This window comes from Haemorhous mexicanus, chromosome 21, assembly GCF_027477595.1.
Source record: "Haemorhous mexicanus isolate bHaeMex1 chromosome 21, bHaeMex1.pri, whole genome shotgun sequence".
In the NCBI taxonomy this organism is placed as follows: domain Eukaryota; kingdom Metazoa; phylum Chordata; class Aves; order Passeriformes; family Fringillidae; genus Haemorhous; species Haemorhous mexicanus.
Window position 1 is genome coordinate 5433790 of NC_082361.1, and position 19587 is coordinate 5453376.

Sequence of the window (19587 nt, forward strand, 5' to 3'; positions counted from 1 at the left end):
AGAACATGGAGCAGCATTGGACAGAAAAGCTTTCTGAAGGCAAATCCACCTTCAGACCAAACAACCAAAGTTAATTCAATATTAAAAAAAAAAAAAAAACTTATAGAAAAATAAATATGCAAGAGGCCCACACAAAGTGATCAACAAAGGCATGGGGTTGCCTTTAGTTTGCGTCAGAGAAGCACATGGACCAGGATTTCTATCCTGTTAATTAAGATTTCAAACAGGGTAGAAAACTCCTTCTCCTGCAGTTGTAATATGCCCCTCTTCAATTATGATTATATCCCATTAATTTCAACAAGCTCTTCATAGCTGACATTCTCCCTGGCATTTCAAGAAGTAAAATAGCATTAAAGTCTTATTATTTGGAAAGGAAGAGAAAATATTTACTGCAGGAGCTCAGTTCGTCGCAGAAGACTGCTATGAGGGAGCATGAGTGATTTACTCCTTTCATTATTCAAGTTAAATAAATCTCCTCCTTTCCAAGCTATTGAATGTAGAGTTATGCTGGCAGAGTGGATTACATTTGATCTATGTACCATGACAAGTACTGAAAATTGTGGGCTTCATTGCTGTATTCACCCACTCCTTCCTCAACAGGAGAAAAAAGTGTCAATACATGGAGCAGCCTTTGCTCTGTGCCTCAGCACAAGAAAGCACAAAGCTGCTCTGGAGCTGTAATGAGTGTGGAGTCTGACTCCATGGAAACTGAGATAAACTCCTTTTAACTCTCTCTACTAATGATCAGGGTGTGGCGTGAGACAAAAATTTTCCCATCCATGAACATTTTATTTGCATATATCCGAATTCATGACAGGCTTGCATTAATGCTAACAGGGTCTCGTTTTCACTTTCTTTATTTTCAAGAGTAGGGATGAACTTTAATCACTGTGGAAGAATCAGCCAATCTGATTCAGTCTGGTTTCTCTATCATTTGAAAATGAAAGTATTTAAATCCACTGTAGTTGTTTCAGGAGAGCAAGAAGATGATTTTCTTGCCTTGCTCAGCAGATAAGCAGCTCTGATACCAACCCACAGGCTTTAGTCTGGGTTTCACAGAGTTTGGGAAGCTGGTAAATGCTGCAGGAACTTGGACAATGTTTAAGAGGTTCTGCTCCTCACTGGGATTTCTGTTATCTCTTCATCACAGCCTACTCACACCACACCTCAACACAGCCAAACCACCACAGAAAAATCTGAAAAATGAAACTCCACAGTTTCCAACCACAGCTCAAAGTACAAGGAGTTGTTTTGTTTATTTTATAGCCCTCTTCATTTGTGGACTTTTCAGCAGACCCAGGAAGACTCCCCATGCAATCAAACCCTTTAACTTTACACTTAAATCTTTCAAGTTCCTCATTTTAGACCTAGGAACAGCAAGATGTTTGATACCATCACTAGCAGCAGAGGTGCCACCACAACTGTTCCCTAAATAAGAAACCAAAGACTGAGTTTCTAGCATGTTTCTCCGGGAAATTTAGGAAAAAAAACCACAATCATGATGGAAATTTTTATTTTACTTGTAATGCCCACATCCTAAGATTAAAGATATTTTTAAAAAATTAGCTGCAAAGAAAAAGATAAAAGCAAAACAAGAACAGATTTTTACACCTTTAGGAAATCAAGAAAAAATAGGCACAAGTTTACATTCATTAGTTTCAGATATGGCAAAGGAATGTTCTACTAAAGAGGGATAAATAAAATTCCTCTTTCCCACTTCCCTGTATGAGACAACACAAGTCATGCTCTTCAAAGCCACACTGATCTTGTAGATACAAGGCAGATTTTTCCTCATAATTTTTTTATTAATGTGCTTTAAAGACCATAAAGACCCTCCTAGAGCCATTTGGCATAGTCTCTACATACATACTAAAGTACCAAGGATGTACTTTAACCTCTGGTGAAGCTTGTTACAACCTCCACATCAAAAATGAAAGTCATGCATATTTTAAATTCTGTTTAAGCATCAGACACTATTGAGGGATTTTATTTCATTGCTGCTAAGCCACTTTAAATCCCCATCAGTGTTAAAATCTTGCAAGTGTCAGCCCAGGATGATTTAACCCCTTGAGAATAAGAGTTCATCATAAAAAAAGGTGAACATCTTATCTCAAGGGGTTCTATCCCAATACACAGCTGCTACTATACTGCAGAATTTCTGTTGCTAAACACAATATGCTGGGGAAGGAGTTTTCTAGGGATCTCCGGAAGCCAGAGGGCAGGCAGGTGTTCCATCACACCCTTTAACTCTACCCTGCAATACAGGTGAATAGGAAAGTCACCTTTTGGGCTGGGCCCTGCTCTGGGTGGGATCAGTGGAAGCAGCCTGAGGGCTGCATCCGAAGGACTTGAACACAGCAGGTGCCTGACACCACTGCTCAGGCCAGGGAAAGCTTCTTCCACAGGAACAGCTCCTGTCAACCCCCTGATCCTTGAAGCTCCCTTCAGAGGCTGCAGACACCTTTCTACCTTTCCTCTGGAGCTACACCGGGACTGGGGAGGGACAAAAAGCAGCGATGAAGTGAGGGGTAGGTGAAGAGAATTTTAACATCCATCCCAGTAAAGATAAAACCAGTTTGTCTCGGCAAACATCCCTGGCTGGTGCAGGACCAAGTCACTGCTGGTGGAAAAAGGCGGAGAATTCGACCTTCAAGAAGCTGCGGATGTTCCCGAGGCAGATTCCTCTTTACCTTCACTGGACGGGATGTGTAACCTACTTGCAATTAGGGCTAAGGAAAAGCATCAAGCTGTAATAAAACAGTCTTTCTTCATTTGATTGATAAGGAATTTACAATTTCTCAGCTTAAAAAGCCACACAGTGCAAGTTAGTGTTTGCTTCGGGGGGACCCTGTTTCAGTATCCTCTCCTGCAAGGATGCAAAAGCCCAAAGTCAGCAGCCAGTGTTTTTGTCTGTACACAAAACAGGCAGGCTGCCCAAGAACTGAGGACAAAGACACTCAAAATAGTAAATAAATACACATAAAACAACACTAAAAATAAACAAAAAAAATTAACAGCACTGATTGTTTAGAATTACAGTCCATCTCATTATATTAATATTCACATTTTATCTTTTTAACCACTATACAAAAGCTGCTGAAGTGACTTTCTTCTAAACCAGCCATACAGGAGCACAAAGCACAATCAACATTATTTTTTTGGCAAAGTAACTTGCTTTCAGAATATACCATACTTTCGAATCACAGTTTATAGGTAGCAGGTGTGTCATGCTAATACAACATTCTCCATTTCTTTTCTTCCTGCACACTACCAGGAGCCAGACACCTCAGAGACCCTTCCTAGTTCCAACTGCTGTCTCTTAAAGCCTTCTCATAACAGTTTATTCCACGCAGCCTCACCTGGGGCAGCTGATCCTAATTTCTGCCTCAGCATTGTCCTGTTTATTGCATTAATCTGGTTACCAGCATAAGCCACATCAGTCTGATGTGCTTACAGAGCACCAGATGTTACTGTGCTCTACAAGCACCCCCCTGCAAACAATTCAGGAGCATTTCAAGGAATCACAGAACCACAGAAGGGTCAGGTTGGAAGGAACCACAGTGGGTCATCTGGTCCCACCTCCCTGCCTAGGGAGTGTTATGAGCAAAAAGAGTTACTCTTTTTTTTTTTAAAGGGTTGCAGAATTACAAGTTAAGTTGAGATTTGATTGCTGGCCTGCTGGCCAAGGAAGGTTCTTTTGTTAGCTGACTGTTGTAATCACCTGTTAAGTATCTTTAACCATCTATTGTTGAGAATTCTCCTTTCTCAGTACCACCCTTGCCTGCTGCCAGGAGGATGGCATCCCCTGGGACAGCGGGACCAGGAGGAGACCTCATGAGTCTATTCAAATTATCTCAAGCCCAGAATGCAACATGAGGGGATCCCCATCAAATCCAGGAAAAGACTCCAAAAGCAGCAGAATTAAGAGATCAAAGTAGTGTCTGGACATCAGGGGCGAGGTCCGGAGCCAGCAGAGACGCTGAAAACCTTAGTGGCTCTTCACCATAACCTAGAAGATGTTGGTTGGAGCCAGGACCCAAGACTGCAAACTCTAAAGCAGAACACGGGGTATACCCCCATTGCCCTTTAAGGATGGGACCCCCAGCTCTGCTCCCTGGGGGACAGAGCTGTACTTCTCTCCTCCTCTGAGTTACTCCTGGGACTGGCAACAGGTAACCATGGACTTGTCAACCTCCCCATCCTGAATTATTCACTTTTAATAACGGTATTAAAAGGAGAAAAATCTCCTGCCTCATTTTATCTCAACTGGGGACTCTAGGAGTGCTGTTCCAGACTGCAAGGCAAAATGTATTCTATTACCATCTGTATGGCAGTTGTCTGGTGTCAAGTGGGCAATTTCTCCTTATCTCTCTCCCTGAGTGATCATAATCACTAGTCCCTTGGCAGGGGACATCTGCTGATAAGAAGCTATTGAATGTCACCGCATGGCTGATAAGAACTGTAACATCCCATTGTGAGATGCTCCGCCCAGAGGGAGGAGCCAAACTTGCTACCCAGATATAATCTGGAGATTCTGACACCCCAGCACAGCTTCCCACTGGATTCACCAGAGGAACAGCAGCTGCTTCTACTTCCACAGATCTGCAGAGGAAGAATACACCCTTTCTCTACAGGACACCCCTGCTCCAACAGAACCACACCTGACACTTCAGGAGGACTGCAGCCACTTTTCCAACTGGACTTGAGTTCTGACTCTATCAGGGTTGTTCAAGTGTATTGCATTGTTTTATTTTATCCTTTTATTTTTTTTCCTTCCCTATCAAAGAACTGTTATTTCCTGCTCCCATATTTTTTGTCTGAGAGCCCCTTAATTTAAAATTCATAGCAATTCGGAGGGGTGGGGAAGGTTTGCCTTCTCCATTTCAGAGGAGGCTCCTGCCTTCTTTAGCAGGCACCTGTCTTTCCAAACCAAGACAAGCACTGGTGTCCAGGGCCCAGTGAACGGGGCAGGATGAGCGGCAAGGATGGAAACGAGGAGTTCTACCGGCAGCTGCAGCTCCAGCAGCAGTACGAGGCCAAGCCAGCCGAGGGTGAGTCTGACCCCTTTACCTATGTGGACCCGGCAGATGGGGCTGCCTACGAGTGGGCCTTGGAGAAGAAGGCCTGGTTCCCCAAGATAACAGAAGATTTCCTGGCAACCTATCATGCCAACTATGGCTTCCATGCAGATGAGACAGATACTTCATCTGCTTCTGGTACAGCCACTGAAAGTAAGCAACCAGTATGTTTTAAGAAATCAGGAACACAACCATCAGCCAATGAAACAGGACGAAAACAAACAGATCCAAAACAAAAATTGGAAAAAAGGAAGCTAGAGCCAGGGTGGTTTCACGTTGAAGAAGATAGGAACACAAATGTTTATGTGACAGGTTTACCTCCAGACATTAGGAAAGATGAATTTGTACAAGTCATGTCAAAATGTGGTATCATCATGAGAGATCCTCAGACAGAAGAACACAAGATCAAACTGTACAAAGATAAGGACGGAAAACTTAAAGGAGATGGCCTCTGTTGTTATCTGAAGAGAGAATCAGTTCAACTTGCTTTGAGGCTTCTGGATGAAGCAGAAATCCGAGGCTATAAATTGCATGTGGAAGTTGCAAAGTTCCAACTGAAGGGGGAGTATGATGCAAGCAAAAAGAAGAAGAAGTGTAAAGACTACAAGAAGAAGTTGTCACAGCAGCAGAAACAGCTGGATTGGAGGCCGGAGAAGAAAGATGGGACAACTCGAATGCGGCATGAACGCATCGTTATTATCAGGAATATGTTTCACCCCAAGGACTTTGAGGAGGACCCTCTAGTGCTAAATGAAATAAGAGAAGATCTGCGGACGGAGTGTGAAAAGTATGGTCAAGTAAAGAAGGTTCTCATATTTGATAGGCACCCTGATGGTGTCGCTTCTGTGTCATTTAAAGAAGCAACAGAAGCTGATTTGTGCAAGCTGACTCTAAATGGAAGGTGGTTTGGTGGCCGTCAGCTCAGTGCTGAAACATGGGATGGTGTAACAGATTATCAGGTGGAGGAGACTGCAAGAGAAAGGGAAGAAAGGCTCAAGGTGTGGGAGTCATTTTTAGGGGACCCTGATGCAAAGGAGCAGCAGACTACATCTGATTAGTGGCCCCTCACCATAACCTAAGAAGATGTGGGTTGGAGCCAGGACCCAAGACTGGAACTCAAAAAGCGGAACATGGGGTATACCCCCATTGCCCTCGTGAGGAAGGGACCCCCAGCTCTGCCCCCTGGGGGACAGAGCTGCACTTTCCTCCTCGTCACTCCTGGGAGCGGTGGCAGGGAACCGCGGACCTGTCAACACCCACCCCCCCCCCCCTCCTTCATCCTGACCTGATCACTTTTAATAAAGGCATTAAAAGGAGAAAGATCTCCTGCCCTGTTTTATTTCAGGGAGGGTGTCCCTAAAACACATGGCACAGCACATTTATCTGTTCCTTTTACATCCTCCTGTTTACTTTTTTCTCTGTTTATTTCCTTACTGCTTTTACCAGCAGAATCCACATTAGATATCTGAAGAGGAAGAAAGCATTTGTATTCTCCAAGCCCACACACTGACTTTCCACTCATATGGAAATTCCAGACTCTTACATATTTTTTCCACTTGCAAAAATACATCCGGGTAAGCCTTGTGTTTTTCACCCAGCACAGGCACAAGGGGTAACTAATCAGTCTGGAACAAAAACAGTGAGGCTCATGTTTTTGTGGAAGTCCTGAAGTCCTCCTCATTCCAAGGGTTGGACTTGGACCTTTATTTGGACTGAAACAGAAGAAGGCACAGGCTGGATCTCTACTTTTATCTGTGGCATTGTACTCACAGAGGACTCAGCAAATCATTGCAAACCTCAGTCCTGCAAGTCAGGACTGCCTCAAGTCAACAGCATGAAGCTGAGTCAGGAGAGGTTTAGGTTAGATATCAGGAAAAGGTTTTCTACCCAGAGGGTGGATGGGCACTGAACAGGCTCCCCAGGGAAGCAGTCACAGCACCAAGACTGACAGAGTTCAAGAAGTTTGGGCAATTCCTTCAGCCCGTGGTGGGAATGTTGGGGTGTCCTGTACAGAGACAGAAGTTGGGCTCAATCCTTACGTGTCCCTTACAACTCAGCATATTCTATTATTCTGTGATTTTTATGATTCACTAAGTCCAGCACACTCCACTGCTGCTGTCCTACACGAGTATCCAGCTCAGTTCACATCCCAAAGCAGCCAGCTTCCAGGTGCTGGCTGGGCAGTCAGAATCACAGCATTTGAGAAGCACTACCATACACACACACATCTGATCATTACCCAAAATTATGTTGTATTTCCTAGAACTGACAAACTGTAAAGAGTCATTTCCTCTCTAGAAGCTTGATCCCAGCTCTCCAACTATCCACACACTTAACCTCACATCCAACTTCTACACCTCTCACTACCCTGTGCACAACAGCAATAGGCACCACGTTATTACCCCTTCCCCCTGCTTGTACACACCCCACACCTCCTACCCAGCAAAAGCTGCTGCTGGCTCATTCTGAAATCCAGCAAGGCACTTTGATGGGTGTCAAAGACTTTGTGCAAGCACAGGCAAAATGCAAATCACCCCCCCTTCTCAAACCAACCTGCCTTAGGGGCAAACATAAACCTCAGCAACCTCCTAAGCAAGGATGACCAGGACACAGAGCTCGTCATCTGGTCTCCAAAGAGCAGCAATTCCAAGGGAACAGACCAATTTCCCCAGAGCTTCAGACTCCTTTACAAAAGTCTGCATTTTACTTCAGTGCTTTACAGAACTATTTCTTCCTCCCCAGGAAAGAAATCTTTGCTAGTCACACTGCATATGTTATCACACTTAAGGTACAAATCAGCAGTCATTAGTGTCTGTAGGAACACAGCAGAGAAGAACGGTAATAAAAATCCCAAAGCACGCAAAGCCTCCTTGAGAAGCTAATGGTCAAGTGGAGAATTTACCAACAATATTCCTGTTCCCACACACAATCGTAAACGTCAGTGATTCACCTCCCGGAACACACAAAGGCAAAACAGGTACATACATTGCCCTATTCAAGAGAATTGGGCAAAAATCTGGGCCCGGGCAGTTCAGGACACAATGTATATATGAAACAGTGAAAGTAATAATAATGACAGGAAGGTGGAACAAAGAAGAAATTCAAACCATAACTTGGCAAGTGGTCCTGGATCCATCCCAGCAAACACTACTGGCTACAAAAAGCAGAAGGTCCCACCAGATTGCTGTGTGTTCACATAGTCTTGCTGCCACCACTGCACTTTGCAGGTAGTTTTATCCATCTCTGGGAGGAAAAGGTCCTTGTACAAAAGTGTTTTCCTCCACTGACATCAGATGAGCTCCTCCTTCAGCGGCTCGGTTTCCGCAGGAAGCACGCCGTTCATCTCCGGGGCAGTCTCGGTGCCCAGATATCCCAAGAGGATCTCGCTGCGCCGCCGCGACAGCTGCAGGATGTCCTCTGCCAGCAGCTGCACCGTCGTGTACCTCACATTGTCGAAGTCAAACATGTCCTTCAGATACTGCACGATCTGGTGCTGCAAGAAAAGGAAGGTTACAGTCAGGCCTCCTTCACCTGCTGGTACCAGCCACCAAGAGCACACATCAACAGCTTTATGCCAGCAGACAGGAGTCCCACACAGATGAGGCACAGAAAAACCACCTTACCTTGAAGAAACTGCAGACTTCAGATAGCTGCTGCTTGGGCCCCAAAAAACCAAAGGCAAGAACAGGACTGACATGCTCCGATACGGAGTAGAAATGAGAGATAAAGCCATCTGGTACCTGTCACAGGGAAGGACAGAATTAGTTTGTCTTCATTCTCAGACAGAATTAGCAGCTTATTCCATATCACCCATCAACTTCCCTGCCAGAAAGCTTCAGTATCTGAAATTAAGAGGTATTTGGAACATCTCTTCCTGCAAAACTACATTTATCTTTCAGATCCCTTGAAGAGCTTTTTATCTTCATGTTTCTAAACTGCTATTTCAAGAGGAAAATGAACAGAAGAAAATGAAAAGCAATCACCAGCCAGCCTTTATAGCCTCTATTTATAATTTGCTGACCAAGCCAGGAAAGGACATGCAAATATCCAAGGCAGAGCTACTGCATGACAGCACCAGTAGAGCTTCCAATTCTCTCATTTCTTTCTGTGCTATCTTAGGAGCCAAACCCTGTCATACCAGCTGGCTGTGGGATCGAGCTGAAAAACTGCCAGAGACCACAGACCCTGTGGCAGAACCAGGGTTGTGAAGTTGTGGCTTCCTGTTCCCCTGCTCCATAAACTCATCTGCTGTGATACTTTAGAAAGTCACAGATTTAAGTGAAACTCATCAAGTAATGGCTAATTAGCATCAGCACTGGGGAGTGGAGCAGTGCCTGAACCTTTCTTTTGCTGCCAGCAAGGAAAGCATAATTCAGGAGCAGTCCCTTGTTGCTTGGGGTCTGTGCCATTCCTACAGTATTGTGAGCAGGGAGCGGGAATTCCAGACAGGCAACGCTGTCCTTTGAATCCTCACATTAAGAAAAAGGGAGAATACACTCAGGCTGATTCAATCAAATACTGGCAGAGCACTGGAGCAGTGACTGCAGGACCCCAGGGCTCTAAAGCATCACAAAGAACATGACTCTGTTCAGACTTCTACCACGTAAGATTTCACACTTTGTCAAGATCTATGTGTTCTCTTTTCAGCCTCAAATACATTAGATTCTTTCCCTTTTGATTAATTTTGCTTACCATCAGAAGCCTCCTTTTTGCTTTCAGAACTGACCAGCAAGCAGTTGCTAGAGCCTACAATTAACAGAGAGAGCCCATTAGTTACTCAGATTATTTAAAAAACCCCAAGTTTACCAACACATTGTCATCAAAACATCAAAGCAGTCACCCTTTTGTGCCAAAACCTCTTTAAAATGACAAAATTAAAGCAAACTGGAAGCAGATTTAGCCACTTCAGATCCATTCCAGAGAAGCCAAAGGGTTTTTGAAGATTGTTAATATGATCTGACATAGTTGCCCAACAGCTCACGATCCCCTGTAAGCAGACAGCTGTTACAAAGTGCCATTTTACTCACAATCTATCAAACTAATCAGTCTTAAAAATACAGCTGGGGGGCAGAACTAAAGGAAAGCTTTGCAATTTGAACTTCAGTGTCTGCTGAGGTACTACCAGAAAATGGCCACATGCTAAAACCCACATATTTTCCCCTACATTTTGGCCCTTTTATTCTCATTCATAAAAATAGGTGCTGTCATCTTTTAACATCTCCATGGCACCACTGATAAAAGCCCCTAGAGCCATAAGTCTGGTTGCCAGCCAGATGCTTGCAAAATAAGGAAAGCTTTCCTGTAAACAAATTCCATGCACAAGCAGGCTGTTGTTTAGAACTTCAGGAAAGCGTGGCAATTATAAAGAGAGAATTCAGCTCAGCTGGGAAAGATGAGGTTATGCCCTTTCCTGGCCTTGGCACTGATCTCACACTCACAGCAGCCCTCCCTGTCTCACACACCGTCTCCTTGAAGCTGTCGGACAGCCAGCGGTTGCGCAGCACAGCCAGCACTGAGGAGGGAGGGTTCTCCAGATCCTCAAAAGCATCCATGAGGATGAAGTCCAGCACAATATCAAAGAAGCTCATGCACACCACCTGTCAGGGAGCAGAACAGTCTGTAAGGGGAACAGGTTTTAAAAAGAGAGACAGACTCTTTTGGTTTGAAGCAAGAAGATGTAACAAGCTGAAGTCAATGTAATCATATTTCAACAGCAGGTCTTTCCTACCTGGGCCATTCCTACATATGCATTGTAATACAATCACAGTGGTTTGGCTTGTAAGGGACTTAAAAACCATCCAGCTCCACCCCCTGCCATGGGCAGGGACACCTTTCACTAAATCAGGTTGCTTCAAGCCCTATCCAGCCTGCCCTTGAGCACTTTCAGGGATGGGAATTCCACAACCTATCTGGGCAAGGATTATCTTGCATCTCCTCTGCAGCTCTGTACAGACAATGTTTTTACCAACCCCTCTTCCCTCGAGCTCCTGCTGAGTGGTTGGCCAGGTCTCCTGCTTCAAGGCATAACGCAGCATCTCCTCATAGCTTTCCAGGAAAGCTTTGGGATTCTGGGAGAGCAGAGAAACAAAACAGAAGTTAAACTACTTGGATTTGAGCTGACATCAACATCACAGTAATCACCAGGTGATGAAGTTTTCTTCTTCCAACACACTGGAAAAAATCTGAGTTGGGATGGGGGAACAAGTATCCCTGTGCTCAAGACACAGTTTAGTTGTTACACAAACTTCCTACCTTTTCAGCTTTTGTCATCAGTCCTATCATCATCTGCTTCCCAACCTCCCCAAAAAACAGCTGATTGCTTTCATCCTCCAGCAGCTCCTGCAAAGGGAACACAGATGTCTCTTGTGAGCACCTACACACCCTCAAATTCTAAGCTGGGGAAAAAACCCAAAAGGGCAGGACACGAAGCAGTGCAATGCTGCACCCACCAGTGTTGTTAACCTTTAATAAGCTGGAACCTAGGAAACAAAACTGCACAGCCATGTGCCATGGAAACCTGGGAGCCTGGAGCCATTCTCACCTGGAATGCCTGCCTGACACAATGCAGCTTTGCCAGGAAATCCTGGTCACTGTAGCAGCCAAGGAGCTCTGTCCTAGAGGGAAACAGGAAGAATTGTGTAAATTCCAGTTCTGATGTTGTTGTTCCTACCACTATGGTCCCCTAAAAACAAAAAACTAAATTCCCAGTCTGTGCATAGGAGAAAGGAACAGTCACATTCCCTTTATCCAGTTTCCTGGCGGAACAGAGCACATCTGCCAGGCTGGTACAGGACTATGCCAGCCTCCCAGAACAGTCACACTTCCTGTCACTGATTTCCTGGGACAATTACTCTTTCTTAACTTGTGGGTCCCTAAAATCTGGGGTTAATTCCCTGGGAAGGCCAAACCAGCAGGAAGGATGCTGCGATTTTATGACCCCAGAGGGTTATTCTGGTTATGGGGCTGCTCAAAGGCAGATGATGTGTTCACAGAGCCCCAGGGGACACCAGGTCCCACAGTTCCAGCTGGCTCTTCACCTCAGCGTCCGGCACGCGACCTTCCCTTCCTTCACCAGCTGCAGAGCTTCTTCGTATGCTGCCACTGGCTTGGAGAGGTGGAATGGCATTTGCTCAAAGGGGAGAGAGTCAAAGAGCTGTAGAGGTAACAAGAGACATGGGAAGAACAAAATGAGCTCATTAAATAATTGCAAACACGCAAGCGAGTGCACACAAGCAAGGTAAGCCTTTTTCAGAGAATCTTCAGCTAGCAGAGTTTGTCAGTGACAATTGTTTCATGCAAAGATATTTCACTCTTCATTAAAATTTAGCCCTGACACAGCTCAGTATTCCATAAAATTTACACCACCAAGCCATCTTACATAGATATCAGCACTTTCCCAGCTGTTATGGCATGTTTTCAGTAGTAGATAACAAGACAACATGGAAGTGCTGGTTGGAAAAGCCTGCCCTATCCCCCTCATTAAAACCTTTTCCTAACATCCATCATGAACCTCCCAGTCTGGGGCTGTTGCTCTGTGTTTGATCATCTTCCTCTCCCAAGATATGTTTGGCTCTGCTGCCTTTGTGCCTTTCCCTCCAAAGCCACTGGGCTGTGACACACAGGTGACACTTCAGTCACCTCTGCTGCAGAGAAGAAGGAATCCTCCGAAGTGGAGCTGTCCTCATCATCCGTCCGCAGCCGCAAGGATCCGTCCGCCAACGGAAGCATCAAAGTCTTCTCTGGAGGAGAGAAAGAAGCCACATGTGTTGGAGTTCATGGACCAACATTCCTCTTAGCTCCTGTGCTCTCTTCCACTCCCACTTTGTCACTCCTCCTTCACTTGGCTTACAGAAAAGACACAAAACCAGGCAGAAAATTGACATTTTACTGCAGCCAGGTGCCCTACCCAGATCCAGCAGCACGCTGTCCGATGGGAGAGAGGAGCCAAACTCTTCCTGGAGGTGGTAGGCTCGGTGCAAGAGGGACTCCAGCTTCTCAGCAAACTCCCTTTTCTGGGAGTCCTCCTGGAACACACAGAAATGTCACCCTTAGTTAGCCAGCTGGGCACAGACAGATTGGACAGCACAAATACGGGAGGAAATTTTCAGTAAAAATGGGATTTGCAGTCTGCAGATTAAATGATTAAAAATAAAAAGAGAGAGGAGTCATTAATCCTACAATGCAGCTAATAATGCATAGGGAGGGAAGCTTCTACACAGCCTACTCAAACCCTCTGGCTTTTGAGCTTCACAATTTTGTTTTCCTGATAAAAAGGGAAGAAAGAACTAAAGAACTTTAACCTGCCACCCAGAAAAATAGATATTTTAATAAATTATACACCACTTAAATCTCCTGCCTTTTGACTTTAGCCTAACTTCAAGGAGAAATCGCATCAGAAAACCTGTGTTGAATATAACAGGATATCCAGAATTGGATAACAGAAAATTTAGATTAAGATGCTGGGCATAAGCAAAGTTTGCTGTAAACAACACAGAAGGATGGGAAAAAAAAAGAAAAAGGGCATGGGAAAAATAAGGCAAACAAATCTTGCCTTCATGCCCCTATGTTTGCATGAGTATCTCACCCAGAAGACAGAAGCATTAACAAGAAGCACTGAATCTATTTTCATAATGAATCAACCAGTTTTTAGGCAGTTTTAGAAACACTACAGGGCCCTTCAAGGAGAGCCAACAACAACAGAATCCAGATTTGCCTTGGATAAATATGATCCAGCACAAAAGACAAATGTCCCACATACTTACTACACCAGACTCTGTTTACAAAAGGCTGGGAACACTTTTTTTTCCAGTGAGAACTCCTGGAGAGTTCAGCTCCTTTCACAGTCCTGAGTTACAGCAGGTTTTTTAGCTTTGTGGCTGTCACTGAGCCATTCTAGTTTAAATCTCCCTTAACACAGGTCTTCCATGTGGAGCCCACAAGTCCCAGACAGCAAGGGGTGTACTAAAATCCTGGTTTCTGTAGCTGCAGAGGTGGAATGAGGTACACATCTCTCTGCAGGGACCAGGGCCATACACAGCTCCTACCAAATTCCCTCATCCACACACACAGAGCTGGGCTCTGCTCTCCACCCAGCTCCCACAAATGGCAGTGACCATCAAGATCTCCATTTTAAATCCATTAAAAAGTTACAGAGACAACACTGCCAGCCAAAGCAGTGCTGCATTCATCACAGCCTTCTCTCACCACAGGCTGTGCCACGGGAGGACACGTGTGACAGTGAGTGACACAGGGCTGGAAGGTGGATGGAAACGCTGGGGAATGAGGGGGCGAGACGTATTAAAAAGAGAAAGAAATTAAAACCACCCACTCCCATTGCATAAGGAAGCTGCAGATACAGACAGCTCTTAAACAGAGTCTGGCCTGACTCTGCCCTTAATTTGCTCTCCTTTTAACCTCCCACTGTTTACTGCTTCCAGCACCCAGGCTGGCCTTTCAGCATGTGGGGACCTACCTCTGAAATGTTCTCAGACATGCTCTCTTGCTGTTTGCTGCTGTCCCAGGGCACAGGGGTGCTGGTACAAGCACTGTCCCTCTGCCTGATGCTCAGTGCTTGTTCCCATTTCTGCAGGGCCTCCTCAAAGAGCTCCATGCCTGGAAACCCAACAAACACTGGCTGTGAGAGTCCTGGGGCACTCAGGAACAAAGAGATACAGGATGAGTCTTTGCTCACTCAGACAATCCAGCAAAGAGGGAAATCCCAAAATAAAGAATAAACATATTCTATTTCCTGTTTAAATATGGTTTACTTTGGATTAGAAGAAGAACATCCCCAAACTGGTTAAAGCATCATCCATGATACTGCCAAAATACTGTTCTCTGCACAAGATAAGCCTGTGGCTCAAGAACAGTATTTTGGAAGTAAATTATTCACTGACAAAAAAGGTTTGGTTTTTTGTAAGAGAAGATGGGATTTTTACTTGAGCTTAAGCTGAGAATGGAAGGAATCTTTCTGTTAGAGCTCTACATTGAGCTGCTGATGCTCTGTGTCAATTCTCATCCCCTTCTTGTTCTCACAGTGATTAACAACCCCCCCAGAGCAATGTTACCCTTGTGCCTGCTTACCTTGAACATAGAGGCTTTCTGCACTGGAATCACCAATGGCTCCAACATCTCCCATTGCCTGGGCCTCCCACATCCCTGGGGGAACTGGACTTGAGGAGTTGACTGCTACCATCTGCAGGAGGGGAACAGAGAGCAGCAAGTGCCTTTTGAATTCTCTTAATGTTAGAGATGCTAAGATCAAACAAGCACCACCAGCCTTCAGCAAAAAGGCATTTTCCTTCCCCCTTGTGCTCCCCTGTATTGATGAGCACTGAAAGGAGAGCCCTGATGGAGGAACAGCCCAGGAAAGTTCCAGAGTCATTGCTACAAAGGCATCAGGATTTTGATGGAAAGCTCACATTAGCTCCAGCTGCCTTTATGAAAAACACTGGAGATGGCAAAGAAGCAAGCACAGTCCAAACAAAAGAAACAGTTTTCCAGAAAAAATACAGCTGAGGATTCCCCAGAGGGCAAGGGGAATCCTCACTCTCCTCTTTGTAACCAGACCCTCTGGTGGGAGGGCTGAGCTTACAATCCACACAGCAGTGTCAGTTCAGCTTTGTCCAATTTCCCACAAGGCATCACTGTCTTCTAAAGTCTGACCCAATAAAGTGCTGGATTCCTCACTATCAGTGACCAGTGTTTTCCTGTTGCTTACAGAAGGATGTCCAAACATGAGCCTGGTACTAAAAATAAGCTACAATAATCAGCTGACAGATGAATTCCTGTCCTGCCTCCATTGATCAATCCCTGTGGAGTGTTAATAAATCACCTTGAGATCCTGAACTGCAAATCATCAGTTCACTGCTGCCAATTTACTGACTGGATGGCAAAGAGGAGCCAGGAAGCAAATGCTCAGGCAAAACATGCAGCTGTGCAAAGGATGAGCTGGATTTTACCACCAAGTAATATAAAAACTGTAAGTACAGGGTCAGCTAATCTGTACAGAAACAGATGCCTGTCCGTGGGGATATCCCCACCCAGGCACCAGCAGTAGAAAAAGGTATTTATTTATTTATGGATTGCTTTTTATTTAAAGAGAAACAGAACTTCAGTGATACAAAACCTGGACAGCATCTGTGTGAACTGAGAAGCCATGGGGGAATTACATAGAGTCCCTGTGGAGGGAGGGGAAAGAGCTGGACACAGCTTGGTGCTCACGGACACATCCCAGCTCCCCAGGGAATGCTGTGCCTGCCCAGCGCCGTGCCGGCACTGCCGCCTGCTGGAGACACACTTCGGCCAGCACGGATTCTGGCAACTCCTGGTGCTTCAGCTCTACTAAAAACAGCAACACCAGCATGTGCTGAGGAGTGCTGGCACCCAACAGCTCCTTTCAAAGGGGTGATTTTTCCCCTCTCCTTGCCCCAGCATTGCCAAGCAGCCTCTGAGCCCGGGTGATGATGAGGGAGGGCTTTGCAGCAGCTCACAGAGGTTCATCTGTGTCCCTCCTGCTCCAACAGAACGTTAGCTCTGAGCAATGGGGATGTGAAACAGGTCTTGAAGACATGAATGCTTCCAGTTCTGGTCTCACAAAAGGTGGATATAAGCACTGATGGCTTCTCCTGCCTGGTTAAGCCTGAATTACCTGTACTCATAGACTGCTTCTTTGGCTTTGGAGGAGGTAGAATGACTGGGCTGTGTTCTCACCCTGTGCTGTTTCCTGAACAGAGCTATCAGATTTTGGTAGCTAATTTGGTTTTAAGAAGAAAGCAAGCTGTGAGCAGCCCCAGCACAGAAGGGAGGGGCCGCTGGGCCACCCAAACCCCCATCACAGAGGGAAGCAAACAAGCTCCCCATTGCTGTGAGACCAGAAACAACCCAGCCTAACTCCTTGAGGGGATCACAGAGAGCTCCAAGGAATCATGGCCATGTCCCACAGGGAAATCCCTCCTGAGACTCCTCCTAGACCAAAGAACTGGCCAAGGAACCCAGGCCACAAAAATTGCTGCTCACAGGGAATTCCAGACACTCAGTGCAAGGTTAACATCAGAACCTGCCCTACAATTATCTGCAGCAATCTGTTTTGCTCCATGGGCCAGCACAAGCCCAAGGACTTGGTGATCCCACGACAGGTCTGTGCCCTGACATCTCCCAGCCCTGCTAACCAGATCCTTACCGAGGCCAGGCTGTGGGAGGAACTGGAATGTTTGCTGGGCTCAATGGAGGAAATCCCACTGAGTGTGTCATTGCTCTTGCTCCCAGGGCTCTGCACTCTCCTGCTGGAGTATCCTGCAGTTGGGAAGATCACACAAAAACAGATTTTAGGCCCAGGTGACTGCAGAAGGGAATAGGGAGGAGAACATCACCTTGTCCAGTATAAGTGTGAATGGACAAAGCAGTATGCAATACCTAGAATAAGCCACAGATCTCCTGTCTGCTCTGCTTTGCTCTGAGACTGGTGTCAGTGGGGATCTGAGGCTGAGGAATGTATTCACTGCTTGTGGACAGCAAGAGCAAGAGGAAACAATCAAGCAAAAACTCGTCCTCCTTCCCTCAGGACAGGCAGAACACGGACACTGCTCCCTTGATTTTCATGTTTCACCAAACAAATGCTTAATCCCTAAAATGTTTTGCTGAGGGCCTGGGTCAGTCTTACCCCTAAAATCAATACAAGTGGTGAGGAAGCTGACCAAGGACAGGGAGTCACCACAGAGCTGGATGGACACTCCCAACTGCCCAGCCTGGCTCAGGCCACCCTCCCCTCCCCTCAGCTGAGCACTGACATCACGAGATCAATGGAGAACCAGGTCACTGCATGCCCAGGTCGTTATTATTGGGGCCTATTATTGGTAATGGTCCACAGACTGCCTACAGGGAAGGGGATGGGAACTGCAAACCTCAGGGAAAACATCAGGACACCTTTTATTCCCAAGACTGTGAGCTTACAGTCTCTCCCATTGCTCCCCAAACCCCGAGCTCACAGCACTGCTCTTCAGAATTCCCACTTCATTCCACATCGGAGCACTACACAAAGGCTTTGCTCTCCCCTCCCCACACCTCCCCATCGCTCCCTGTACCACCTCCTTGGGGATCTTCCCCTTTGTGTGAGGCCAACCTTTCTTCACAGAGGAGACCCTCCTGGTTGGCAGGATGGGCACTGCGATCCCTCCTGGTTTAAAGCCACATTTGTCCGGAGCAATTTGCTTCTTTCGGCGGCGGCGCCGCTTCAGCTGATGAGCTGCGAGAGCCAAGGCCACGGTCCCCAGGGCTGTGGCAAAGAGCACCTTGCGCAGGCCTGGAGAGAGCCGCAGCTGAGAGAACACAGACTTCAAACACAAAAGAAATGGAAGAGCAACAATGAAAAACCAATTCCGCCGCTCTTTTAAAAAAAAAATAAAAAATTAAAACAGTGTTAAACATGACACACCTCGGCTTTACCCTCTCACCCATAAAACACGCCCTCTGCTACACAACTAAGACATAGCAGCAGAGAGACTGTGGAACATCATTTTGACAGGTGCTGGAGAACTTGGTCTCAATCCTCACTACTCAAACACATTGTAAAATCTGCACACAGCCTGAGACAGATGCAATCCAGGTTACCCAAATTCAGCTCTGAAACCCTGGTGTGAAGCTGAGCTTTACTGCTCCGAGTGCTGCATCACTACAAATGGGGAACATATTACTCTTCTTTAAATGACAAGTCTTTTTTTAGAACCTTTGATGAAGAGAAAGATTGAACCTGGGTGTTCTCCCAGGGAGGGATGTGGGAAGCGCTTTTCTCTCCACTCCAAACCCACTCAGAACTCTCTTCCACCACCCCAAACTCCCACTGCAATTGCTCCAATCCCTCAAACTGCCCAGGTCTCCCAGCACCACCCCACTGTGCCTCCATCTCACACAGACAACCCCGCAGAGCCAGCCCAAGGAATGTGACAGGAAAACCCTTCCTGCTCCTCGTACCTGCCCAAAGGTTGTGTAAACGAACACGGGGATCTCTGCCACAGTCATTGCCAAGGCCTGCATGATGGACATTCCCTCTGTCCTTCTGAATGCCATGGCTGCACCAGGATCTGGGCACCTTCGGGAGCCACAACGGGGAAGGGCACTTGTGGATGCTGTGTGAGCTGCTCACAAAAGAATCCAACTTTTCTCTGACATCTGGCTCAGAGTCCTGGAGTTGGCCTTCATCCAACAATCCTCCTCCTGCGGGAAGAGGAGGAAAATCAGGTGAGTGAGGGGAGCACCCACCCTGTTCCTTCCTGCACTTTACAAAACACACACCAGGTCACTTGGAGCAGTGAATCTAAAATATCTTCTCACCAGCAGCAGCAATTCCTTTGTTTGTCCTACCAACCACGGGGACAGATTTCCAAACTGCTCTAAAGCAGCAGCACTCTGGGGTTTGACAGCTCCCAGAGATTTCTACATGTACCAGACCTGGCTGCACATGGTTGGAGGGATTTTGTTCGCAGTCCCCATACAAAAAAAGTCCCAATTATCC

The 19587-nt window shown here is 46.1% G+C and overlaps 2 protein-coding genes across 2 annotated transcripts; one reads left to right on the top strand and one right to left on the bottom strand.

Moving 5' to 3' along the window:
• Positions 1–1496: 1496 nt before the first annotated feature.
• On the bottom strand, positions 1497–19181 carry MIGA2 (mitoguardin 2). Its single transcript, XM_059865141.1, has 15 exons — positions 19047–19181; positions 18199–18409; positions 17260–17372; positions 15162–15273; positions 14551–14690; positions 12985–13102; positions 12717–12817; positions 12116–12231; positions 11620–11692; positions 11331–11417; positions 11048–11146; positions 10541–10675; positions 9771–9824; positions 8702–8818; positions 1497–8571 (listed from the first exon to the last, which is right to left on the bottom strand). The coding sequence occupies exons 1-15, from the start codon at positions 19140–19142 to the stop codon at positions 8368–8370; spliced, it is 1776 nt and encodes a 591-aa protein (XP_059721124.1). The 5' UTR covers positions 19143–19181; the 3' UTR covers positions 1497–8367.
• On the top strand, positions 4973–6318 carry LOC132337041 (HIV Tat-specific factor 1 homolog). The gene has a single exon (XM_059865144.1). It carries the CDS (start codon positions 4973–4975, stop codon positions 6134–6136), a length of 1164 nt encoding a protein of 387 aa, XP_059721127.1. The 3' UTR covers positions 6137–6318.
• Positions 19182–19587: the final 406 nt, after the last annotated feature.